This window comes from Enhydra lutris, unplaced genomic scaffold (assembly GCF_002288905.1).
Source record: "Enhydra lutris kenyoni isolate GAN:26980312 unplaced genomic scaffold, ASM228890v2 scaffoldscaffold82, whole genome shotgun sequence".
Taxonomy (NCBI): Eukaryota; Metazoa; Chordata; class Mammalia; order Carnivora; family Mustelidae; genus Enhydra; species Enhydra lutris.
Window position 1 is genome coordinate 1,387,113 of NW_019154166.1, and position 26,775 is coordinate 1,413,887.

The 26,775-nt window shown below is 57.1% G+C and overlaps 2 protein-coding genes across 2 annotated transcripts; one reads left to right on the top strand and one right to left on the bottom strand.

Annotated features, from left to right (window-relative positions):
• Nucleotides 1–438: 438 nt before the first annotated feature.
• LOC111161142 (ZFP3 zinc finger protein) lies at nucleotides 439–4,829 on the bottom strand. Its single transcript, XM_022524660.1, has 2 exons — nucleotides 4,726–4,829; nucleotides 439–1,991 (listed from the first exon to the last, which is right to left on the bottom strand). The coding sequence occupies exon 2, from the start codon at nucleotides 1,981–1,983 to the stop codon at nucleotides 505–507; it is 1,479 nt and encodes a 492-aa protein (XP_022380368.1). The 5' UTR covers nucleotides 1,984–1,991; nucleotides 4,726–4,829; the 3' UTR covers nucleotides 439–504.
• LOC111161083 (basic proline-rich protein-like) lies at nucleotides 2,116–23,360 on the top strand. Its single transcript, XM_022524566.1, has 6 exons — nucleotides 2,116–2,231; nucleotides 5,437–5,500; nucleotides 8,319–9,703; nucleotides 10,216–10,358; nucleotides 22,597–22,830; nucleotides 23,089–23,360. The coding sequence occupies exons 1-6, from the start codon at nucleotides 2,116–2,118 to the stop codon at nucleotides 23,358–23,360; spliced, it is 2,214 nt and encodes a 737-aa protein (XP_022380274.1).
• Nucleotides 23,361–26,775: the final 3,415 nt, after the last annotated feature.

A 26,775-nucleotide genomic window follows, 5' to 3' on the forward strand; every position in this document is an offset into this window, starting at 1 on the left:
AAGGAGGCCCCACGGGTGGGGAGTCCCCAAGCTTCCCGCCTCCGCGATCGTCTAAGGCTCCTCGGCACACGTCTGCAAGATGTCAAAGCTGCAAGAAACTCCATCGAGGGTCCCAGGGCTCCGCAGCGGGCGGGAGGACAGGGAGGGTGCCTCCGCTCGACTGTCTTAACACCACAGAGGAAAATCATCCACAACTCTCTTGGGAGGTGGCGGGACTGTGGGCCCCCACAGTTCCTGATTAGTAATAATCCACGCTATGTGGCCTGTACAGACCCAGAGGCGATGGCATCCCCTCGGGGGTGCAGGGAGGGGTTGCGAAGGCAGACAGAGGAAACACTGAGGCCTGAAACAGCTTTTATGGTGGAACTCGAGATCCTAAAGCCTCTCCGGGAACAGTACCTAAAAGCCTCTCCTATCCAACCGCTGCGTGGGCTGGCGGGCGGCAGGGCCGTCCTCCCGCCGGTCATGCGGGCCGGGCACAGCAGGGACCCCCATTCGGCGCGCTCAGTCGGCGCCGTGCACGCTCTGGTGCCGGAGCAGGTGGGAGCTCCTGCCAAAGGCCTTCTGGCACTCGCCGCACGCGTACGGCTTCTCGCCAGTGTGGACCCGCTGGTGCAGCATGAGCTGGGAGTGCTGGCCGAAGGTCCTCTGGCACTCGCCGCACACGTACGGCTTCCCGCCGCCGTGGGTCTTCTGGTGGAGGAGCAGCTCCGAGCTGTCCCAGAAGGTCCTCGCGCACTCGCTGCACTGGTGGGGCTTCTCCCCGGCGTGGACCCGCTGGTGCGCCGCGAGGTGGGAGGTGCGCCGGAAGGCCTTCCCGCACTCGAAGCACTCGTAGGGCTTCTCGCCCGTGTGGATCCTTTCGTGCCGCAGCAACTCCGAGTTGCCCCGGAAGGCCTTCCCGCACTGCGCGCACACGTACGGCTTCTCGCCCGTGTGGATGCGGACGTGCCGGACAATCTCCGAGTTCTGGCCGAAGGTCTTGCCGCACTCGCGGCACTCGTACGGCTTGTCCCCCGTGTGGATCCTCTGGTGGCGGATGAGCTCGGAGCTCTGGCCGAAGCCCTTGCCGCACTGGCCGCACAGGTAGGGCTTCTCGCCGGTGTGGATCTTCTGGTGGCGGATGAGGCCCGAGCTGTGCTTGAAGGCCTTGCCACACTCGCCGCACTCGTGGTAGCGCTCGTCCGTGTGGATGCGCTGGTGCTGGATGAGCTGCGAGCTGACGCGGAAGGTCTTGCCGCACTCGCCGCAAGCGTACGGCTTCTCGCCCGTGTGGATGCGCTGGTGCAGGGCGAGCGCCGAGTTCTGGCTGAAGGCCTTGCCGCACTCGCCGCACTTGTAGGGCCGCTCGCCGGTGTGGACGCGGTGGTGGTGCACGAGGTGCGAGCTCTGGATGAAGGCCTTGCCGCACTCGCCACAGGCGAACGGCTTCTCGCCCGCGTGGATGCGCAGGTGCCGCCGCAGGCTCGAGTTGGTCCCGAACGCCTTCCCGCACTCCTCGCAGCCGAACGGCTTCTCCCCACTGTGCACGCGCAGGTGCTGCAGGAGGTGCGAGTTCTGGTTGAAGGCCTTCCCACACTCTTTGCACGCGTGAGGCTTTCCTCCCACCGGGCTTCTCTGTGCCCCGGGTGCCGCAGCCCTCTCCGCGGGGCTGGTGCGGGGCACGGTCCGGGGCACCAGTGGGTGCGGGCCAGGACCCCGGACACGCTCGCTCTTGTCGCCGTCCCCGGACTCCTCGCCCAACGGGGACCTCTTACAGACGGCCGGCCCCGACGCGAGGCCCTTCCCGCGAGCGGACGCCCGCTGCGCGCTCCCGTCCGCGGACGCTCCCGAACGCCTCGCCACTGTGTCCTCCGCCTGGGCGGCTCCCAACTCCCGGCCCTGGCAAACCACCTGGGGAAATTTCTCCGACGTGGCCGCGCGTGGCTCGGGGTCTTCAGAAGCCTCCTCCTTGGGGATTACCTCCACGTGCTCAGTCCCCATCTCACAATCTGAAATGACAGAGGGCAGGCACGTGAAGTGGCTGCAGTGCACAGGACCCCCCGCGAGAGCTGGTGCGGTGGACCGCATGCCAAGGCGGCCTGGGGGTCGGGGGACAGGATGGGACCAGGGGCGATGGCGGGCACGCCAAACGGAGGCTGGGCCCTGCCTGAGAAGCGTGACGCGGATCGTCTGAGGGAGAGATGTAAGGAGAGGGATGCTCCCGAAAGGCGGCCAGGGACCTGGGCGTGGTAAGGAAAGTGGGAACAGAGGGTCTACTGCGGAAAGGCTGGGCGAAGCGGCAGAGACGACACACTTCTCACCAGAGACAGGGCCCCTCCCTGGCGCTGACCCATGGCGCTCATCAGGACACAGGTCTGCCGCCGGCTTGGCAGGGCTGACTGTCCAGAGGGTCCCAGGGCTGGGCCAGGGCCAGAACCACAACAGAAGTCAGTCCTCTTGCCTCCCTTCCATTTGGGCAAGGTTGCCCTGTCTTCGTCTTCTCCAGGTGGCCACCCTGGCCGCCCCCCCCATGGAAACGCAGCCCACACCACAGTCTGGCGCTGAGTCAGGCTCCAGCTCTGGGCTCCCTTCAGTTCCGCAGACCCGTCCCTGCCCCAGGACCAAAGCTCCGGCTCACTGCAGCTCCCTGAAGTCTTCACTAAGTGAGAGAGCTTCGCGCTCCGTCTTTTTCAAATGCTTCCTGTCAACGCTCACCTTTCTCCAAATAAGTTTGTTTTGTGAAATGTCCAAACATATCCTGATGTTTTTAGGTCCAACACATCTCTTTCCTTTTTGTGAGTTTTCTTCTATTTTCAAATGAGTTAATTCTTTTTATGCATAGCTATGTCAACTTCTACAGACTGTTTATAAAACAGCCTCTTCAGAGAGTTTTTTTTAACACTATTTTAGATCTAAACCTACACTTTTTTAAACTTCTAAAAGGCTACCGCAAAAGTTTTACTTGTTACCCACTATGCCTTCTTCCACAGGTCATCACCAACAGAATAACGAACGTATTTACTGCAGCATGAAACCTGGCTGAAGACAGACATCCCTCAGCCTTCTCTGCGGACGGGTGTGGCCACACGACCGCACTCTGGTCGGTGAGACAGGAAAAAGCAGACGAAAATGCATGGGATGTCTGGGAAGTCTCCTGAGGGGACTGTCTTTCTTCACTCTTCTCCTCACTGTGCCTGGGGAGACAGGTGGCAGACGGGTGCCATCTGGGCCGTGAGCACTGCAGCGTCCCCCCCATACCCTAGGACAGGGCAGAGCTGGAAGGAACCGGGTCCCTAGCGGCTCCACGGAGCTGCCAACCCAGCCCTGGAATGCCTGCCTCTGGACTATTTTTTTTTTTTTTAGATTTTTATTTATTTATTTGAGAGAGAGACATGAGCAGGGCAGAGAGCAAGGAGCATGTGGGACTCAATCCCAGGACCCCAGGACCTGAGCCAAAGGCAGACACTTAACGACCGAGCCATCCAGGCACCCCCAGAACTTTTCCATCTGAGAGAGAAATACGCCTTTGCCTTGCTTAAGCCGTTGTGGTTTTTTTGTTTTGTTTTTAGGAAGCCAGACCTTCTCCTAACTGGCACCATGGCCCTGGGGGTTGAGCTATCCTGGACACAGAAGCGGAGTCAATGCCAGAACGGGCTTGGCCTCTGTCCAGGGAGAAAGCAGCCTGGGGCAGGGCACACGGGCACCGTGGCCAATCAGAGGAATAGGATTCTCCGCCCGTGAAGTTGTGGCAGCTGAATCTCAAGGGGGGACAGGCAGCTGAGGGCCCTCACCCTACACCGCAGAGTCGCGGAATGGTTTCTAAGCCAGGGAGTGACACAGACCACGGCCAGATGAGCATTTCAGGCCAAGGCACACTAACGACCACTTCGTAGCCAGAAAGCAGCAGGCCAGGACGTAGGGCCTATGAGAAGGCGGAGGCACGCATCAGGGTGGGGGGCGTGAGCTGACCAGGGCAACAGCAGCAGAGGGAACGAAGAGGAGACAGCTGCTGAAAGAACCCAGGGTCAAACTCCGTAAGGCTCGGCTGGGAGCTGCCGGGGCTGGACACAGGGTAAGGAGGGGAGCACAGTCACGGACGATGCCCAGACCTCCCTGCCCGTCATCAGATGACCAGCAGTGCCAATGGCCAGGGGTCCGGAGGCAGCACCTCATTCGGGCGGCAAGAGGACCCATCAACGCTGTTTTGCACAAGACACGTTTCAAGGCATCCATACAGAGTACCAAGGAGTCAGCTAAAATGTCCCGGTCTGAAGATACCCTGGCCAAGATCAGAGACACAGCCCGGACCAGACTGAGCATCGCTGGTGGCAGCACCGTGTGATGGCCACTGCAGACAGGGCACAGACACCCAGAAGCCAAAGCTAGCGTGCAGGCTCTGCCGTCACCCACCATCCTTCCCTCCGGGGCTTCCCGCCTTTCTCCGCCCCAGGAGGCTACACTCAGCATGGACATTCACAGCCCCTGGCGTCCAGCTGCAGCCGTGGGGAGGCCCCACGGAGACCAGAGGGAGGGAGGACTCAGGTCAGGGCATTTGTTTCCTTGGTTCCCTCCTGTGAAGCCGCCTTGGACTGGCGGTGTCCCCCCATTCACCAAAGGCCGTTCTTCCTCTTGGGGAGTCTGTCCGACCCAATCATCTCACAGCCCCGGAGCCAGCAGCCTCCCCAGCCTCTGGTACCCCCAGGCCCGGCTCCCGGATCCACACCTGGATCATTTATAACTAACCTCCCTCAATGATCCTAATCTGAATGAGCAGCTTCCCGTCTGGACCCTCGGGGCAGAGAGTGGGAGGACGAAGGGAAGCCTGCCAACAAGAGAAGGGATGGTGAGTGACCGAGTGAATGACACAGGGCCACCTGGAAAGTGCCTATGGGGACAGTCCGGCGGTCACAGGGGCCTGTGGGAGCAGACTCGCTGGAGAAGTCAAGTCCAGTGGCGGCAGACGGATGGAACGGTCTGTTGCTTTTTCCAAGAGTCTGGATGAAAGGACCAAGGACCTCCCAACGGGAGTGCCCCGCACACGCCCCACACATGTTGGTACAAAAGGCGTGGCGCCACCCAGCCCAGGACACCCGGAAGGAGCCTGACCTCCTCGTGGGGTCCCTGAGACCTGGAATCTCTGGGCTCCCCCGAGAGGACCCGCAATCTTCAGCTCTGCCCTCAACACGGGCTCTGCCCTTCCCACAGAGCAAGGGCAGCCCCCAAAAGCTGGACTTCTCCTTTTTGTTGAAATTTCTGCAAACTGCGGTTGAGTAAGGGTCCACGGCGCTGGGACTCAACTGCGCCCTCGTTCGTGGCGCACGTGGGCTGGGAAGCACACCCTTAGAGAGATGTCTGACATGCAGCCGCGGTCCAGTCCCACAAGCTGCTACTTTTCGGTCCCCGTCAACGCCCCACCCCTCTCCTGTCCCCTTGTCACCCACGTCTCTCCTACAGTCCACCGTCCAGCGCCTCGCAAGGTCGGAATTCTCAGAACCGCACGGAAAAGCACTTGTCCGCGGTACAACAGGACAAGCGTTCTATCTGCCCCCAATTTCAAGATCTGGTTCAAAAGTCAAATCCAGAACATCTCCCCCAACGGAACGTGACCCCCTGACCTTTCCTCCCCTCTGCCTTCTGCCAGCGACATGGTACTAGCGTCCCTGGCGGGTCGCACTGCTGTATGCCTTTCTGGCAGTTTCTCATGTGTGCGTCAGAGCCGAGGGCACGCGGCAGGCAGGCCTCACGCTCACGCAGAAACACTCCCCTCCTCCAGCCTAGATTCAAACTTCCGGCCGGAATTTCCTAACTTTGTCTCTCATGTCCTCATTCTCCTAACCCTGAAACTGGCTGCTTCTGGAGAGAGAGAGAGGATGGCGGTGTCACCTGAGCAGGAGGGGGACGGCTCCTGGTCCTCGCTCTGGGGGGGACACGCAGACCTCTCCCAGCTCACCACAGCTCAGTACAGGGTCTACAGCTCTGCAAAGCCTCACCCACAGAGTCCCGATGCACCCACCAGATACCCATGTAGCCACTAACAAGACCTTCGACTCTGAAAGGACCACGCTGCCACCGAAACCCTGAGAACCGCGTCACAGCTTGCAATTAGAGCGGGAAGACTGTTTGATTCTTAAACAACAATCCTCAGCCTGGAATGAGGCAGGATGCGCGATAGTCCACTGGGAAATGTGCAGAAACTAGGAAATTCGAAATGACGAATTCCAGGTCCCACCTCAGGCCTCCGAGAATCCCCGGGGCAGGCCCAGGGCACTGGGTGTCTAACAAGTGCCCTGGGGGATCCTGATGCCCCAGCAGGGGTGGGAGCTGCCCCAAACTCAGTCCGGGCGCTCAGCTCTACCCAAGGCCTGGCCCACTGCGCCCGCCACATGCGTGAAGCAGCAGGAATGCGTGGACACGGCTGGCTAATGCTCCGACTTCTTTTCTCCTTTCTGACCCTCCCGCTGGGCTGGGCTGGGCTACCCTCCCCTCCCCTCCCCTCCCCTCCCCTCCCCTCCGCTTCACAGAGCAGACAGGGCAGATCCAGTCCCGCACGCTGGAGGCTCTCCATGGAGGGAAACCACACTTGTGCACCCATCAGGCCTTAGCTGCTGGGACAGGAGCAGAGTTTGCCTCCAGCTGCCTAAATCCGAGTTCACACCAATCTCCAGGGATAGCGACATCACTCAATCCTTTGAACTCAACTGCCCAAAATCATGATGTGATTTATGATAAACACTGACTAATCTGGCCGCTGACACTCTGCTTAGGTCTTTTTAAAATGTCTGTTGAAAGCAAAGATTTCTGAAAGAGCTACAAAAGGCCCAAGAATCACTCCGGTCTCCAACAGACTCCACAGGGTTGCACGCAGAGGCTGTTCCAGCCCAGAGGGACATGCAGCGGGAACTGTAGGGAGGGCATGGTGAGAGACAGGTCTCCCTTTGGTAACAGGACGAGAGCAAGCTGAAGGAGCAGGAAGGGAAAGCTGCGAGCCAGGGGTCCACGGGGTCCGCTGCCGGGCAGACGCACATAGGGCAGGGGTGCAAACGGGCTTCCAGACAGTGGTCCCCAGGCTCACAGAGGTTACAGATGGTGTCTGCGCATCCCACCCCCATCCCCACAGAACTACACACAGCACCCAGGCAGAGCGCGAGGCGAGAACCAGAGTAAAGAGAAAAGGAACAGAGGGAGCATTGTGGCCTCGGCGTAGCATGTGGACTGACAAGGAGGCCCAGAGTCAGTGAGAGTGCTGGCATTCTGATGCGGAGAGGGACCGGGAGCGCTTACTGTGTGCTGGGAGCAAAGTGACGCACAGATGTTACCCTGGGAAACCCTCACAGCCTCCCCAGGAGATAAGCATGCCGGTGTGAGGAGGAGGAGCCGATCGACATCATTTCCCCACCCTCTCCAGCCCCAAAGCAGCTGGGAATCTGGGGACATGGTGGTGGAAGAATGAGGGACTTGAGGATGTCAGCCAGGACACAGTGGAGAAGGGAGAGCGGGACAGGGAGGCGGATGGAGTGGGGGAAGGGAGGGAGGCGTAGCGTGTGCCCAGATGGAGGTTTCAGAGAGGCGGGGAATGTGATAAGCACACAGAATCACAGGGCAAGGATCCTGGCACGTGGCCCAAGGTTTAATTTTAAATGCCAAAATTCATGATACACTCAGAATATCCTTTGCAACTATTCAAATTTATGATGAAACATTTCAGAAGTTGACTTCTGCGTAGGTATGGGGACGCAACGCTTCTCCAATCCTTTTACAGAGCATTTGAGCAAAGAAGTGGGCAGTGGTCTTGCAGGCTCTGCAGGAGATCTGAGCTCTGGGAATGAGCCCCCACCGAGCTAACCCAGACAGCAAGACCACCTCCCTTGCAAGGGACTGTTCAGAATAGCAGGGACGGATCTGGGGATGGACACATGCCTTCTTCTGAGTCAATGATGTTCTGAGCAGGCTTGCTGGGAGCCTCCGGGAATAGTTCCTACCATCCTGCCCAGCTTGTGGATGACGTCAGGGAGAGCTCATAAAAATCGAGGAACCGTGGAGCCACTAGGTTCAGTCCGTCCGGGAAGCACTTTCCTGCATGGCTCCAACTGTGCAAGCTTACACACCCGCACAGGCCGAAGCCAACGTGAGCTTCATTATGTTACTTACAGACAAAAAGCATCTTAAGGGATATCCTTTAAGGGATATCCTTTCCCCTAACTTCTGAAACGCCCAATCCTACCAAATGTCCAGCATCCCGTACAAGGATCTCCTCCTCCCCGGGGTGTTCGCTCAGGCGCAGGACCGGGAAGCTGCTGGGAGGGTCCTGCGGGCCAAACACCGGCTCCTCTTTCCAGCGTCGTGGCCTTTGGGAACAGGTGTTCCCACTTCCCGGAATACCACCGCCCACTGTGCGCTTCACCAGCATGCACGGGCCTGGGCTCGGCCACACGCAGTCCCACTCTTCCCTGACCCCGACGCCCCTCCGTCTGCTGGCAGTCACGCCGCTGTACCGTCTGTCTACGCGCACCCAACACCCAGCGCCTGGAGCGTCCCGGGCAGCGGACGGAACCGCCTCACGAGCATCTAAGCGCGCTATCTACACCGCGGGGCTGCGGCGCCCTCGAGGACTAAGTGGGTATTTCATTCCCTTTCGGACCCCAGGGGCCCAGACCGGTGCCGGGCAGGCCGCGGAGGCGCGTCGCCCGGTCTGTCGAGCGCCGTCTCCCGGCTCTCCCGGGTCCCCCCACGGTCCCCCCGCCAGGACAGCTCCCGAACCCCCGCGCTCAGAGCCGCTCCCGTCCGGCCCCCACCCCTACCCGGCAGCCAGTGTCCGGCGGGGTGACCGTCCCGGCCGCGCTCGGGGTCGCGGGGTCGGGAGGCCCGGGGCAGGGCGCGCGCGGGGACGGCCCTCGCGGAGCAGGTGGGGAAATGGAGGCGGGTTGAGCGGGGCGCTCGGCCGGCCCAAGGTCACAGGCCGGCTCAACGCGTCCGCCCGGCCCGCGGGCCGCAGCAGCCTCGGGGCCCGGCCCCCGCCCCGCCGCGCCGCGCCGGGGGGAGGTCTCACCGCGGCCGCTCGCTCCGCGCTCGCCCCGCGCCGCGCTCCCCGCCGCCGAGCTCTCCGCGTCCCGGGCGGCGGAGGCCGGCGCTTCCACTTCCGGCGCGCTCGGCCAATCAGCGCGCGCCGCCGGCGGCTGAGGAGCAGGTGGGCGGCCCGACCCGCCCCCCCGCGCCCTCCCCGGGATCCCCCCGGACCGCCCCGGAACCCCCCAGCGCCGCCTCGCCGCCCCCCGCGGAGTCTGCTCACCGGAGAGGTACCCCCAGCGCCCGCGTCCCCCGCACCCCGCGGAACCACCGACGAGCAGGGTCCTCCGACCGGCCTAGAACGGCCCCGGGGACGCACTTCCGCCGCGGGGCCGGCCGCTCTGCGCGCCCCAGTCGCTGCCCCCGCGTCCACCTGCGCCCGAGCGGGCGGCGGCCGCTTCGCCCTGGGCGCCCCATCCCCGCGGCCCTCAGCCCGTCAGGCCCCTTTCCGGAGCGCCGAGGGCCTGGCGGGCGCGGACCCCTGCATCCCGGAGCGCGGCGAGCAGGGAGCCCGCTCGGAGGGCCTGCTCGCGGGAGCGCCCTGGGGTCAGCGTGCGGGCCACCGCCGGCCGCACTTATCCTCCGCCGGGCACCGTGCATTCCGCATCCTCCGCCGGCCCGGCTCGCCCCAGCCCCGGGCCTCGGCCTCTGAGCTCCCGTGCGGTCCTCGGGCCTTCTGTGCGCGGGCCTCGGCTCCCAGGGGGCGGGGCGGAGGGCCCGGCCGGCGGCGCTGCTCGCAAACGCCGCTCCTCGGGGGAGCGCCGTGACGGGCCCCGTCCGCGTCCGTGCATCGGCGGCGGTGGGAGGGTCAGCCCGGCCGCGGCGGCTTCCGCGCTGGCCTCAACGCCGTCTTGCGGGGTCGGAGGAGCGGCTGCCCTCGGGGGAGGCCGCGGTGTTTGCAGCCGGTGCGCGGCAGAGCGGGGAGCTTTCCCTTGAGCCGCTCGTTGGAATTCGGCCCGAGACCCCGGGGTCCGCGCTCCTGCCCCCACCCCAGCACCCTCAGCCCCTCTGCCCTCCCACCGGCGGCGGCCGAGAAGCGTGGACCGTGGGCCGGCCGAGATGCCCGTCTTCCTCGCCTAGGCTGCGCACAGCCCCTGGGAAAGACATTTCCAGAAGAGCCCCAAGACCCGGTGTCGTTTCTCCCTCCCGCAGGCCTTTCCCCGCTTCCAGACGTCGCGTCGGCTTCCCCAGCGGCTCGCCGGCACTTCGCACGACCCCCGCTGCAACCTGCGCTGCCTGCACCCAGCCCATGGGCCGCGGCGGTAGCCACTGCGCGCACCAGGCATCCCAAGGAAGGATGCCCGGCCACGCAGGTACCCTGCCCCAGGACCAAAGGCTGGGGGACGTTTGGCCCCGATGACTGACTTTATCCAGGTCACCTGCATTAGCGGGCATCCGCCTCGAGAACCCAGATGAGGGGCACCCGGGTGGCTCTGTCGGTGAAGTGTCTGCTTTCGGCTGCGGTCACAATCCCAGAGTCCCCGGATCGAGCCGATATCGGGCTCCCTGCTCAGGCGGGGCCCTGCTTTTCCCTCTCCCTCTCCCTTGGCTCATGCTCCCTCTCTGTCAAATAAATAAGTAAAATCTTGAAAGAAAGGAAGGAAAGAAAGAAAAGAACCCAGACGAGGGACTCAACCATGGCTGCCCGTTGGAATGGGGAGGTGGATGGATTTTACAACTACTGATGTCTGGTGCTAACCCCACAGGTTCCAGGCGAGGGGGGGTAGTGTGCGTGTGGTGGGTGTGTGTGTACGTGCACACACACACATGCATACACACACTCACGTGCTTTGTGATTTTCAGCTTTCTGAGTGATTTGAACGTGCAGCTAACAAAGTTGAAAACCAGCAGCCCCAGTCAGTGACTCGCATCTCCTGGAAACTTGATGGAAATGCAAATCCTTGGGCCCCATTCACACATCTTCTGCATCAGAAACTCAGGCGTTAGGGTTTGGCAGTCAGTTTTCATGGGCCCTTCGGGGGGTCTGATGCCCACTAACGTTTCCCTGTCAGGGCCCAGACATCAGCTGCACTGACTTTAATCAGCCCTTGAACATGGGTCGGAGAGGAAAAAAAAAGATAAGCTGCATCTTCCCAGCTCCTCCCGGCCCACCCTCTGCTTTATTAAACTAGCAAATTCAGGGGCATCTGGAGCCCCTGAATTTGGAAATTTGGAAATTCATGAGGGAAGGAGACCGAAGCAAGTGGTCCGCCAATACCATCCCCATTTCCAGTGGGCATGAGGATGTATACAGCTGGTGTTTCATGGTCTCCCTACAGGCTTAGGACTTGCACAGGATCTTTTTACAGATGAGGGGAAGCAGTTTCTCTGCTAGGTAGGAATCTCGGTCACCCTCTTGAATTCATGCAGGGACAGACACGTGGAAAATAAAAGACATCCCGGTCGTGTTCTCCAATGTCCCCTTCTCTCCCATCCGTGGAGAACGTGAGGAGAGCTCCCAGCACGGGCCACAGCCCTTTGTTAGACTTCACGATCACATCATCTCAGATGAAGCTTACGACTCTGTTTCAGATCTACGGCTCATCATGATTATGTTTTAATTGTCTGCAGACCACATTCCAAACTATCACCAAACCATTAGGAACAGCATTGGATGTCCGCCCACACTTTGGCAGCACCGTATCAGCCATGGTGGGGCTCCTAGAGATACAGGACTGCGAACACCACCTTGTGCACCTTCGGGTCCCTCCAAACTGCTCACCCCCCGCCCCAGACATGTAAGCCAGCCAGGACAGGCTCCAACACAAGACGCTGGCTTGCATGGCCTTCTCTCCCTGGAAACCTCCCCACTTCTCAGCTCCCTACATCCATGTCTTGTGTGACCTGTCCCCTCCCTCATCAAACCTGCCTTTCTGCCCCTCTTTCAACCAGGCCAACCTCACAGTATATCGGGGACGCCCAGAGTCTCACGCAGCATGGCACAGATGTAACTGGGCACAAATGATTCCACTGTTTCCCAGGAACGTGCCTTTCCCTGGTATAGACGGTGTTCCTTGAGAGTCCACACTGCATTACACGTCTCGGGAGACGCTGGCCGTGCCCAGCCCATGTTCGGTAGAAACTGGCCAAGCTAAAACACTCAAGTCTCACCTCCACGCACTGAAGCAACAGCAAAAGTTGAGTCAAGACTCAGTTAAGTCTTCCGTGTTTCCCTCCGTCCTCCAGCGATGACGAAGCACCTCGTCGTTATCCCTGAGGAGCCCGGAAGGCATCTAATTCTACTCCTGTGCTCAGGCCGCGGCCCATCAAGGAGTCTTGGCTGGGGCTCGCAGCTGGCTCAGTGGGTGCAGTGTGCGACTCTGATCTTGGGGTCATGAGTTCGAGCCCCAAATGGGGTGTAGGGATTACTTGAAATGTTTTTAAAAAAAAATGTTGGACGAACTATTCCTCCAAAAAACATCCCTTCTCTGTGATACCAACTTTCTCCTCAGGCTGACGTGATCCATTTGCCAACTCCCACACCATTAACTCGCTCTCCAAACCGTGTTCTCCCAGACGCCACACGCCTGCCCACAACACCGTCCTCGTCCCCACCACCGCCGAAATCCTCACGGCCCCTCTCGAGTAAAAGGGTCCCTTTGTTTCTGAGGCTTCGTTTTGCTGCCAACACCCACGACTCTCTCCAGACTCATCCTGGGCTCCTGGCTGTCCCCTCCCTGCAGTGAGTCACCCCATGACCACGGATAGGGCTACAGTGTTAATTCCGCAGAAGAAATCACGAGGCATACATATTACCCAGGCGGCAAAATATGGGTCTAGAGGCCACAGAACAACAAATCTGATCCGTACAAGTATCTCACACAGTTTGCAAAGGCCCCTCGCCTAGTCTGGCCACGGGAAGAGTGTCCCGAAGCTTAGACTGTCTACCACAGGTGTAGACGAGGCTCTCCCGGATGAGGGGGCCGGATCAGAGACTCGTCCAAGGGTCATCAGGTCAGACACCGCAAGGCCAGGATGAGCACCCACACCTTCGTCCTCCTCCCCAGACTCTTGTCACTCCAATCTGACTGCCTTCCCGGAGTCCCACGCAACCTGCCTCCAACCCTTACAGGGGCCCCAAAGCGTGCCCTGTTTTGTCCCTCTTTTCTGCATGAGTCAGCTCCAGGGAGGACATATCAAATCCAGCTTTCACAAGATCTCACTTCCCTGACACGTGCAGAGCTTCTTCCATCGACCAAAATAAATCCCTGCACAACGCTGGAGTCTGGGTCACCTCTCTGGCTCCCCTCCTCCCGGCATCTGACTCAGAGAACGTCACACCCCACCCCCCCAGCCGCCTCTGATTCCTCCCCTCCGGTTGCGACGCGAAGCGCTGCCCATCCTGACCCTGGGCGTTGGGGCTTGTGCTCTCCCATAAGAACATTTTCCATCTCCCCGCCAGGTGGCAAGAGCCCCGCCTGCCCCCTGTGACCGTGCCTGTCACTCAGCACTGACCACAGCGTGTGTGCAGCTGACGGAGACGGGCTCCCGGGGAAGTCTGCCACGAGTAACCAGGAAGTTCACAGTGGCTTTGAGAACCAGAACTTAAAAACCAAAAGACGGCACGAATTGTGCTGGGTATCGGGGAGTGTAGAGAATTGCCAAATAAGTGCTCTGCACCTAAAGCTAACATAACATCAAATGTTAATTATATTTCAGTTTAAAAAAAGAATAAGGGGGACACCTGGGTGGCTCAGTCGGTGAAGCGTCTGCCTTCAGCTCAGGTCATGTTCCCAGGGTCCTGGGATCGAGCCCCGAGTCGGGCTTCCTGCTCAGCGGGGGGTCTGCTTCTCCCTCTCTCTCTGTTGCTCCCCCTGCTGTGCTCTCTCTCTCTCTCCCTCTCTCAAATAAATAAATAAAATCTTTTTCAAAAAAAGAAAACATTATAAGAACATTTAAAATTATAATAGTACATTTTTGCCATCTTTGTAATTATTTAAGATTTCATTTCAAGTAATCTCTACACCCAACATGGGGTTCAAATTCACGATCCCAAGATCAAGAGCCCCATGCTCTTCTGACCGAGCCAGCCGGGCACTCCCAAGTAAGCTTTTAATTTTAGAACGGTTTTGAATTTATAGAAAAGTTACAAAGGCAATACAGAGAGTGCCACATCCCGACCCCCGTTTGCTCCCATCAGCATCCGACATAAGTCTGATACATGTGCTATGATTAGTGGCTCATACACTGTTATTATCACACACTCTTACCAGCTGAAGCCCACAACTCACTCAGCTCTCGCTGGTCTTCACGGATGTCCTCTTCTGACCTGGGATCCCATCCGGGCACCACGTTTCATTTGGTAGGCATGTTCCTTTGGCTCTCCTTGTCTGTGACATAACCGTACATTTAAAAATAACAGCACAACCCAGCACATCACCGCAGGACGTGCAGAAGCAAATCAAAACAACAAAACAACTCCCAAGTTCCCACAACACTCACACAAGATGTCAGCATGTGTGCGCCCGCTAACCGGGTATTAGCATGAACGACGCAGCGTCCTTCTCCAGCTTTCACATGGCAAACCCCCAGATCATTCTGATGCATCAGGGCACCATTAAATGCACACATCACCTCCACCCTGGGGAAAAGCCTGTCAGTTCGAAGTCAGTACCCACAGAGCACACGGGAAAGGATGCCAAAATTCACGTGCGAGAGACGTAATGATGACTGTTTCAGTGAACGTGTGCCAAGACACAGTAGAGGGACATCCCTAAACCTCCATGCAGAGGTTTTTAAATTAATTACTGAGGGGCGCCTGGGTGGCTCAGTCGGGGAAGCCTCTGCCTTTGACTCAGGTCATGATCCCAGGGTTCTGGGATTGAGCCCTGCATCAGGCTCCCTGCTCCTCGGGAAGCCTGCTTCTCCCTCTCCCACCCCCACCTTGTGTTCCCTCTCTCGCTGGGTCTCCCTCTCTGTCAAATAAATACATAAAATCTTTTTTTTTTAATTTTTTAAAAGATTTTATGTATTTATTTGACAGAGAGAGATCACAAGTAGGCAGAGAGGCAGGCAGAGGGAGAGGGGGAAGCAGGCTCCCTGCTGAGCAGAGAGCCCGATGCGGGGCTCGATCCCAGGACCCGAAGGCAGAGGCTTTAACCCACTGAGCCACCCAGGCACCCCTATTGTTGTGAATATTGATATGTTCTAATAACCCACAAAAATGTACTTATCCAGTAACACAAGTTGAGATAACTTCCCCTTGCGACAAGGAATATAAAATGATGCTGTGGCCAGAGCAGTCATAAAACAAAACAAAGGGACGGGAGAAGATATTTGCAAATGACAGACCCAGTAAGGGGTTACTATCCAAAATACACAAAGAACTGACAAAACTCAATGCCAAAAAGTAAACAATCCAGTTAAAAAAGGGTAGAAGACAGGAAGAGACATCTGCAAACACATACAGCTGGCAAGCAGCACCTCACCATCGGGGAAACGCCAATCAAAACCACCACGAGATTCGGTCTCCCACCTGTCAGAACGGCTAAAATCAAAAACAGAAGAAACACCAGGTGCTGGTGAGGATGTGGAGAAAAAAGGAACCCTCGTGTACAGTTGTAGGAGTGCAAACTGGTGCAGCCGCTCTGGAAAACAGTAGATGTTTCCCCCTCCAAAAAATTTAACAATAGAATTACCCTATGATCCAATAATCCCACTACTGGGTATTTATCCAAAGAATACAAAACAGTAATTTGGAAAAGGATATGCACCCGTGTTTATAGCCGCAGTAATTAAAACAGCCCAACTATGGAAGCAGAAGTGTCCATCCACTGATGAATGGATAACAGGGAAACGGTAAAGCTACAATGGAATATTACTCGGCCGTGAAAAAGAATGACCGCTTGCCGTTTTCAACAACATTCCCGGAGCTAGAGAGTTTAATGCTAAGTGAAATAAGTCAGTCAGAGACAGACAAACAGCCATGTGATTTCACTCACATGTGGAATTTAAGAAACAAAACAAGCAAAGAACAAAGATTTAAAAATAAAAAACGGGCTCTTAAATACAGAGAACACACTGATTGCATCCAGAAAGGAGCTGGGTGGGCAACGAAGAGTCCGCATTCCCTGACGAATCACTCCACTGTACACCTGAAACTCAGACAACGCTGTGTGTTAATTATACCGGAATTCATAAATAAATAAGGAAATGAGTAAATCGAGCAAAGAGGAAATAAATAAGAAATATTTACTTGGAGTGCTGACGTTGTGTGAGTAAAATGAAAAGAAGACAGAATGAGAAGCAGGCAGAATTACTGACAGGACCACTGGAATTCTATTACGTGTCCTAAGGCTTGGTTAGCCCGCTCTCACCCCAGCATCCAAGGTGCCCTTATCTCTCTGGATTTGGTCCCAGACTTACCACCAGAGGTGGTGGCACCGTTTCACTGTGTCCTGATGCTCGCCCAGGCACCTCTTAGAATTACCTGCAGAGCTAACAACAATCTGATGTCTGTGTACGGGAGCCGGCCAGGGCTTCCAGAAGACGACCCGGCGGCTTACATATCAGACGTGTGTCTTCTCATGGTTCTGGAGGCTAGAAATCCTCGACAGGTTAGACTGAAAGGGAGGCTGGAAGAGCACCTCGAGGCCTCTGAGCCCCGAAGACAGAGTGGATTAAGGGCCATGCCTGAGCCAAAGGCAGAGGCTTAACCCACTGAGCCACCCAGGTGCCCCACAAGGTTTATTTTCTCGAAATTTTCATTTTAAATTATTTCAAAATAGGGGCGCCTGCCTGGGTGGCTCAGTGGGTTAAGCCGCTGCCTTCGGCTCAGGTCATGATCTCAGGGTCCTGGGATAGAGTCCCGCATAGGGCTCTCTGCTCAGCAGGGAGCCTGCTTCCCTCTTTCTCTCTCTGCCTGCCTCTCTGTCTACTTGTGATCTCTCTCTCTGTCAAATAAATAAATAAAATATTTTAAAAAATTATTTCAAAATATTTGTGGTCTTTTGGGGCACCTGGGTGGCTCAGTGGGGTAAGCCTCTGCCTTTGGCTCAGGTCATGATCTCAGGGTCCTGGGATCGAGCCCCACATCGGGCTCTCTGCTCAGCAGGGAGCCTGCTTCCCCCTCTCTCTCTTCCTGCTGCTCTGCCTACTTGTGATCTCTGTCTGTCAAATAAATAAATAAAATCTTTAAAAAAAATTGTGGTCTTTTAATTTTGTCAGATAAAGACTTTGGGGTGGGAACCTGTCAACATTTTACTGGAAAGAAGGAAGGAGGGGGGAGGGGAGGAAGGAGGGAATCATGGCAGCATGAAGGAAAATCCTTCCCAACAAAGGCGACCTCACACGCGTGCACACTCGTCGCCCGGGCCATGCAGGCGACAGTTTCCCTTGGCATGGGGACAAAGTGTGCCAGCGGTGTTTGACGGCTCCTGCAATGAGACAGAGAAGAAACAGGGCCTACACGTTCAGAAATGGTGTACTTTTCCCAGGAGTTGGAGCACACATGTGTGGGGAGGCCTGCAATCTTCTGGGTGGTTAGGTCTGATTGGGGACTGACTTTTTCCTTACAGGGGCAAGGAGACAGCCCCCTTCGCCCGACTACAAGCTGTTATTTTCACTAAGGCTGAGGCTTCCCTTTGGTCACTGAAAACCACCTTCTGATTGGTCCAGGCGGGGGGGGGGGTGTTTTTGTGATATTTAAAAACAGACCTTGATATTCCCTTTAAGAGGCAACAGTCTGGCTCAGTCAGTAGAGCGAGACTCTTGATCTCTCGGGGTCATGGGTCTGAGCCCCATGTGGGGTGTGGAGATCATTTAAAAGAAAAATCTTTAAAACAAAAAAGAGGGGTGCCTGGAGGGCTCAGTTAAGCAAGCAGTCTCAATTTTGGCTCAGGTCATGATCTCAGGGTCATGAGATCCAGCCCCGCATGGGGCCCCATGCTGGGTGTGGAATCAATCTGCTTAAGATTCTCTCTCTCTCCCTCTGTCTCTCCCCACCCCCACCCCAGTGCTTACATGCTCTTTCTCTCTCTCTCTTTTTTTTTTCGCTCTCTTTCTAAATAAATAAATTCCCTTTAAAATAAAATAATTGGGGAAAAAAGCAAAGCAAGAGTGTTTCATATTTATGTGTGCATACACGTGTGTATATAAAAAAGATATTTTGTATGTAAATGGGTATATGTGTGTGTGTGCATGTGTATATACAGATGTGTGTTTATGTAGGTACATGGGTGTGTGCCTTTGTACATGGGTGTGTGTGTGTGTACACGGGTATATGTGTGTGTATGTGTGTGTGCATGCATATTGGTATATGGGGGCGTGTGTGTATACAGGTATATGGGTGTGTGTGTACACGGGTATATGTGTGTGTGTGCGTACATATGGGTATACGTGTGTGTGCATATGGGTGTGTGTGCATGCATTCGGGTATATGGGGGGTGTGTACAGGTGTGTGTGTAAAGAAAACAGATGAGTGTGTATATGAGCACACACAGGTACACACGCATAGATTCTGCCTGCATAAGAGCTGTTGGTCTTGACGGTGACGGTCTCCGGGAGACAAGACTTGGGCGCCACCGCAGCAGGGAGCCCCACTTTCACTGCGTGCACACGCCCCTCACACAGGGCGATGTTTTACCGTGTGCTTCTCAGAACACTTGTTTCGGTCTCTTTATTTCCCCTCATTTAATCTCTTCACTGACTGGACAGAGCTCATTCTCACCTCGCCACACTCCTCCCCATCTGAACAATCCAACAACAAAAGACCCGAACGAAGAACCGGAAAATCAGCGTGGACACCGAGGACCCGCTGTGGCCAGTCCAGACTCCCCTGTGGGGGCGGGCCAGGTTCCAGTCCCTTGTCACCTTCCGCAACGCGTGCGATAACCCAGCTTCTCCCACCACACCATTCTGTCTTTTCACATCCCACAGCGTTTTCAGATGGTTTGGGTGTTTTCAAAATTCATTTAACACGCTATTATTCGAATTTTCAAACACACTCTGAAGTCGAGAGGCCAATACAAGGGACCCCCCCATATTCATCGCCCCCATCCGGAGACCATCAGCTCATGCCTGACCTTGTTTCACTGATAACCCAAACCCACTGGGGAGTGTTTCGCCCCAGAAGACCGCAACACTGATACCTGCTTTTCTTGGCGGCATGGGGGAACTTTCCTTTAATAACTTTATTGAGCTATAATCCACATACCATAAATTTCACCCCTTAAAATGTACAATTCAGGGGAGCCTGAGTCAAGCATCTGGCTTTGGCTCGGGTCATGATCTCGGGGTCCTGGGACCGAGCCCCGTGTCAGGCTCCCTGCTCAGCAGGGAGCCTGCTTCTCCCTCTCCCTCTACCTGCCCCTCCCCCTGCTCAGGCACTCTCTCTCCCTCCCTCTCTCAAACAAATAAAATCTTTAGGAAAAAAAAAAAAGTACAATTCAATGGTTTTACCACAGTGACCTAATTTCAGAACATCTGTACCCATTAGCAGTCACTCGCCTGCCATCACCAGCCACCGCAGCCCCAGGCCACCACTTGTCTGCTCTAGGAATTTGCCGGTTGCAAACATTCCATATAAATGGGACTACACCTGATGCTGGGAATGCTTCCTTAGGACTTTCCTAAACCCAACACCTCTGATTTAGTCAAACGTCAGACGCTCAAAGGAAGTCAGCCCTCTGTCCCTCCTCCCGCAGTGTTCACATGAGGACGAGGGGTACCCCTACCTGAGCCCCGACGGTCCCTGTTCTGCACTCCTCAAGCTGTAGGTGGCCCTCCTGCCCACGGAGGTAACCAGCCACCTTCATGTAAGGGAAATATGGGCCAGCTCGGGGATGCACCAACCCAGTCTCCCCAGCCACCCTTTTCCTTCTCCTCCCCGTCCCCCTTACAAGGCTGCACAGAAACCAGGAGCAGATCTCCTGCCTCCCAGCTCCGGGGATGCTCCAGGCCTCCGCATGGAAAACCTTATCTGTTTTTTAGAACAGAAACAAAAGCAATGCCCTTAAAAGGAGAGGAACCGCCGAACGGGGAGGGTCGGGAGGACGGCGCTACCGGGCCGGCTTCCTCCCACCCCGCTCCGGTCTCCAATCTCCCGTTTCCAAGACAGGAGGGAAACTCGGGTCCTCGCCTGGGAAGACTCCCAAGACCGGGGTCTGGGGTCTGTCCCCTCCTTGAAAGAAAGCAGGGCTGGGGGAGCTTCCCCGTGCCTGCACACTCCCTCCAGCGCCCATGCAACTCCGACCCAGGACCCCCAGTAAGGAAAGCTTCTAGGAGAGCAATTCTCCACGCGCGGGGTGGGACCAGGCGTGCGCGACCGGCCACTCGGCTCGGCCACAGTTCAGGGCAGGACTCAGAATCCAGCCAGCATGTCTGTCCTCTGCCACTGGCCTCCTCTGTTCAGCACCTTAATAGGGTTCTCGAACGCATCGGCCTGTGGGAGGGGCTCCTCTAGACCGAGTCCCTGGGACACAGGAGGCGATGCTTGCAGAGCGAGAGCTCTCCCCAGGAGCCTAGGCTTTAGCGAAGGATCAGAAATAAAGCAAAGAAACACTCACATACTCGTGGCCATATAACATAAGGGAAATCTGTACGTCAGATCTCGTGCTGTGAAAATGGGTTTTCTACTTGTTTCCGCTTTCTAGAAGTACCGAAGACCTTCTCGTTAACGTTGGAAGGGCTGTTTTACTAATTCTAAGACCTGGGATTTTTTTAAAGATTTTTTTTCTATTTTGGGGGCACCTGGGTGGCTCAGTGGGTTAAAGCCTCTGCCTTCAGCTCAGGTCATGATCCCGGGGTGCTGGGATCGTGTCCTGCATCGGGCTCTCTGCTCCGCGGGAAGCCTGCTTCTCCCTCTCCCACTCCCCCTGCTTATGTTCCCTCTCTCGCTGTGTCTTCTATCAAATAAATAAATAAAATCCTTTAGAAAAAAAAGAATATTCACATTTGTGACCTGGGCTCCTCCGGATCATTGTATAACCTCCTGGACATTCGAGGGCTTTGGCGCTGAGAATGAAGGCTGGTTGGGTCTCAGCCTCCTGGCCGGCTACCTCCGTCAGCAGGAGATGCCTCTCGCTCTGGCCTGCTGCCTGGAAGAGTGATCTGCTCAAGGAACAGCCTCAGGGTCCCATCTGTACTACTCTCACCGTTTTGATCACACCCACCTTGCTGGAGGCCTCAGGATGGCTTCTCTCTCCTGCTGCCCACAGGAGAATCTGGGTCTGATTCTGGGGCTGAAGGAAGCTCAACCTGGAATTTCAAAGAGCCCAGAGTCGGTGGTGGCAGCGGGGATTGGGGGGGGGGGATGACCAGCCCCGAAATTCATAATTGCATGGTCACATGGTAAGCGTAGTCACAGACGTGTGTCCCCGGGGAACCTCCGGAAGAGGACAGCTCCTGACCCAGACTGGGGGGCCAAGGTTTCCCAACACACAGCAGCTGGGCTGAGACTCACAGGAGGCAAGCCGGAGGCAGCCCGTCAAAGGATCAGTGAGGCTGGAGGAGGGAAGGCACAGGGCGGGAAACAGGGTGATGTCCGCAAACAACCGTGAGCGATTTGGTGGGAGGCCCGGGGGGCCGGAAGGAAGACGGGAGATCAAGGACAGGGCCAAGCGCTGCAGGATTTTACGTGGATATTAACGTCTTGGCATTGTCTGAAGCGCACAGCAGAACATGTCCCATGCAGGTGGCCCCCCCCTAAGTATATTTCTACAGAAGTACAGCGGAGGGATGGGTTAGGAGCTCTCTGAAGTTCCTCTGTCCTTGCAAACCAGCAGCTCTCCAGGCCTCTATGAGGCCTGAGTTCTAAATACCGTGAGTTTCTCTTATTATTATTATTATTTTGTTTTAGAGAGAGAGAGAGAGAGAGCACGCAGGGAGAGGGGCAGATGGAGAAGAACAAGCAGACACGGTGCTGAGCGGAGAGACCCCCCCCCCCAGGGCTCGATCCCATGATCCCAAGTTCACAACCTGAGCCGAAACCAAGAGTCGGATGCTCAACGACCGAGCGGCCCAGGCGCCCTTACACAGTGTGAGTTTCTAATGGGGAAGCAAGTGTCAAACCTCATCCATGGGCTTATCTTCTAGGAAGTCAGCAGCCCAGCAGTATCCCTCTGGGGGAGAGGGCGTCAGCTCGCCCTCACCTTGAAGGTACAATGTCCGGTTTGGCTGGCCTTTCCTGCTCCTCAGTGAGCTCTCAATGGCCTGGATCCCAGACTGGGGGCGGGGAGGCTGCGGCCCCTACAAACGCCTGCGGGATGGGGCTCTGGACCCGACGGGCCGGGCTGGAGCAGAGGCGTAAGACAAGCGAGGAAAAGATCAGGCTGACAGGGCTCGCCCGCCTCTGCCGTGGGAGGCCGGAGCTCCGCAGGCGCAGGGCAGGCGGGGCTGCTGCGGGCGCAGAAGGCCGGCGGGGAAGAGAGAAGACGTATCCGAACCGGGGCGGGCCTCCCCTGGGCACAGCGGGAGGAGCTGAGGGACACTTCGGGCGGCCTCGCGGGACCTGCAGGCAGGGCTGCTGGCAGCCGTCGAGGCTCGGGGCACCCACGGGGCGGAGGACGTGAACAGTCAGGGCCTGCACACGCGGACACCGCCCACCGCCCGCAGCCCGACCCCGGGACCGGCAGGAGGAGGGGCGCGGGCGTCCGTCCGTCCTCGCAGGCCTCAGCGTGAGAGCAGCCGCGGGCCCCCCGCTCCCGCCCCGCCCGGAGACCGCTCCCCAGGACGCCGGCTCCCAGGGGGCGCTCGCTGCGGGGGCGCCGGGGCGCCGAGCAACCGCGCAGGTTCCGACGGGAAGGAAACTCAGACCCGGGTCTGCCCGCGCCTTCCGCAAGTCCCCGCGTAGGGCTGGCCCCGGATGAAGCGATCCCCGCACGGTCGGCTTCGGAGCCGCGGGGCCCCGGCCTCACGCCGACCCGGTCAGGCCACGCGGGAGGCGCAGCCTTCTGCGCGTGCGCGCCCCGCCCCGGGCCTGTCTCGCGGGCGCGCTCGGCCACGGGGTCCCGCACGGCCGCGCGCGCTCGAGGCTCTGTGAACGCGCAAGCGCAAGCCGCCCCCGGGGGAGGGGGAGCCTGCGCCTTGTCACCCCCTGACGGACAGCAGGGGAACAACAGGAGGGCTGCAGGGAGCGGTTCCGGCGGGCGCAGGTGCGGGCGGTGCGGACCGCCGAGCTGAAGAAGCGCTTTGCCGTCGGGCCCCTCGGGGCCGACCTCGCTGTGCGGCGCCCCCTCCTCTCCCTGCTCAGAACAAGGGAACCGGAAGGCGCCCGCCGCGGGCCCCCCGCAGGTACTGGCCCTCCGTGCTTTACCTCACGGATCTTCCCGGCGGCGTCACGGAGGTCGGGCCCGGGCCGGCGGGGAAGCGGCGGCTAATGCGCGCCCCAGGGCCGTGCGCCCTCCCTGCTGCGGACCCAGAGCCTGGCCTAAGGCGAGCTGCTTCTCCAGCGCCAAGAGCGCAGGGTCCCACGCTCGTGTCCAGAGAAGCTGGTTACGAGGAGAACCTTCCAGGCTCTGGATGCCCGGGGGCGCCGTCGGTTCGGGCTCTGCCCTCCGCTCGGGCGTGACCCCAGGGTCGTGGGATGAGGCCCCCTCCCAGACTCCCTGCTCAGCCTCTCCCTCCGCCTGCCACTCCCCCTGCTTGTGCTGTCTCTCTCTGACAAATAAAATCGTAAGAAAGAAAGAAAAGGAGGGAAGGGAGGGAGGGAGAGAGAACATTTTTTAGGCTAGTCCATGGGCGTGGGGCACCAGCTTGGAGCCACAGGAGCTCAGGGCAAGACCTTCCCAGGTATCTGGAAACATGTTTCTTCTCCGGGGATTCCAGGGATGGTGGGGGGAGCTGAGGGGACATGCCCGCTGATGAGCCCGCCAGGGACACTGCAGGTTAACGGCAGCTCCTAAGCTGTGAGCTTGTTTCAGGATGAGAGAAGCAGCTGCTACAACCCCCATCTGGTGACGAGACCTTTAGAGGAGACATCCTACCCAGATGCCAGTCCCCTCTTGCCTTCCAAGAGAGACAGACGTGGGAACATGTGCGGTGAGGCAGACGCTGCTGACCTTGGGCCTGGAGGGAGGCAAACACTGAGTCACCTTTAAGGGGTGGCTGGATACATTGACGAAGGGCCATAGAGTATCGGGGCCATAGGGAGAACCTGCGAGCCAAGTTAGGTTAGGTGGAAAGCTTAATAAAGCCAGCCTCCCTTGGGTAGCATCCCCTAAAACACTATTGGCACAGGAAGCAGGACCTGGCACCCCCAGGGTCTCAGACGCCACATGAAGAGCGCAATGGTGCAAACCCAGATGGTGATTCGGCTGGGGGGGGGGCAGTCTCAGGGGATGGCGAGTAGGAGCCGCCCAACATCCACCCGAACCCACACGCCATCAGGCAGCTGCTCACATTAAATCTTTAAAAGGGAAAAGAATGATTTCAAACGAAATCAAAGTAGAAGCTAGAAAGTATAGAAAAGCTTTGGAAAAGACTGTTTTTCAAAGAAAGTTTTGGGATCCCCAAGTGTTTTCAAGATCCCCACACTCCAGGTGGGGGAAAAAAAAAAAGTCCTGACGAACAACTAAGGGAAGGAAGGAGGTCCCTCCAAGGAGGAACACAGAGACAAGTAAATGGCATTTCCAAGGAAACCAAGGGTGAAAGTGAAGAAATGTCCAAACTGAGTGGGCAAGAAAGCTGGCAGACTGGGCGGCCTCTGCCCGTGATCCCAGGGTAGGCCCACAGATAGCGGTTCCCATGTCTTCAGAAGCAGCTTTGGCGGAGGCCAGAACGGGGAGGCAGTCTCAGGAAATACGTGAGACTCCTGAAGTGGGAGGTCATGGTGGCTTCTGGAAAGAAAGGTGACATGTGACGTCCAGGAGGCGTGGAGTCAAGTCATCAGGGTTGAAGCCCTAACTTTGCCCCTTAAGAACTGTAGGACCTCGGGGCGCCTGGGTGGCTCAGTGGGTTAAGGCCTCTGCCTTCGGCTCAGGTCGTGATCTCGGGGTTCTGGGATCGAGCCCCGCATCGGGCTCTCTGCTCGGCAGGGAGCCTGCTTCCTCCTCTCTCTCTGCCTGCCTCTCTGCCTACTTGTGATTTTTGTCTGTCAAATAAATAAACAAAATCTTAAAAAAAAAAAAAAAAGAATTGTAGGACCTCAGGCAACCCATTAACCTATTCAGACCTCAGCCTTCCCATATGAAAAATGGACATGAAACAGATCAACTTTATAGGGTTGTCTTAAGGACGGCATGCACGTGGAGCGCGGGTACATGGAGTGGAGGCACGTGCACCAGGTAGGACCCGTGGGCCCTTCTCTAAGCCTAAAGTTCAGCACATTTTAAAACACTAATCTGGGGGCGCCTGGGTGGCTCAGTGGTTAAAGCCTCTGCCTTCAGCTCAGGTCATGATCTCAGGGTCCTGGGATCGAGTCCCGCATCAGGCTCTCTGCTCAGCAGGGAGCCTGCCTCCTCCTCTCTCTCTGCCTGCCTCTCTGCCTACTCATGATCTGTCAAATAAATAAAAAAAAAAAAAATTAAAAAAAAAAACAGCAATCATTAAAAAACAAAACAAAACAAAAAAAACACTAATCTGGAAGGACGAAGTGGATAAAACACATTTACATAGGGCAGTCTTCCTGGGGAAAACAACCCAACTGTATTTTTAAAGTAGTGAGCTCAGGGCGCCTGGGTGGCTCACTGGGTTAAGCATCTGCCTTCGGCTCAGGTCCTGGGTTTGAGACCCCAGTCGGCGGGCTCCATTCAGCGGGGAGCCTGCTTGTCCCTCCTCCCCTCCCCAGATCATACTCGCACTCTCCCTTCTCTAATAAATAAAATCTTTAAAAATATATAATAAATAAAATAATGAGCTGTCAGGGTGCCTGGGTGGTTCAGTCGGTTTTGTGGCCGACTCTTGATTCCAGCTCAGGTCATGATCTCAGGCCACGAGACAGCCCCACCTTCAGCTCTGCGCTCAGCGGGAAGTCAGCTTAAGATTCTCTCTCTCCCTCTGCCAGTGCTCTCCCTCCCCCCTAAAACAAATAAGCAAATTAAAAAAAAAGAGTAGTGAGCCCTCCCATGCCAGGCACGGCTGCATGTGTCCGTACCACCCGGCGGCTTGCTCCAACCCGCCTAGAGCCTGTATTCCATCATTTTCCTGCTCACATTCCATCTCCCGGGCCGGATGATAAACTGCTCAAGTAAACAGTGTCGCCAACCTATCCATTACATTCCAGGTTGTGGGTCACTGCCAATGGGTCCCTGAAGACCTGGCAGTCACAGCTGCCAGAAGAAAGGTAGCCAGGGTTGGGGTGTGGAAACCAAGAGTAAACATATCATGCCCTCGCCCAGAGCGGTGGTTGGTCTGCAGTTGGGATATTTCTGTGGTTTTGGCTGCTGTGGGCAAACAGCTCACTTTTTCACAGGGTGGAAGTGTTTCCCTGAGAACAGGACCAACGCATGGGGATTCCAGAATTCTGCAAGGTGCATGGGGATTCCAGAATTCTGCAAGGTGCCTGCAGGGCACGGATACAATGTAACCTCCAAAGCCTTTCCCATGCTGTGCTCTCATTTCCCCCCCAAGTCAGATCCTTAAAGCAGGCCAGAAGCATCCTTCCTGGACAGTATTAAGACAATATACTATCTGGAAGGCTGAACACACCCAGCTGAAAAGCAGGGACACGAACAGGATGCAAATAATCAGGTGCAGGAAACTTGACCAACTCGTTCAAGAGCCATCAGAATCCCAGCTGCTGGGAGACCGTCTGGGCAGCGAGCTGACCGTGTGGACTTGGACCCCACGTGAACC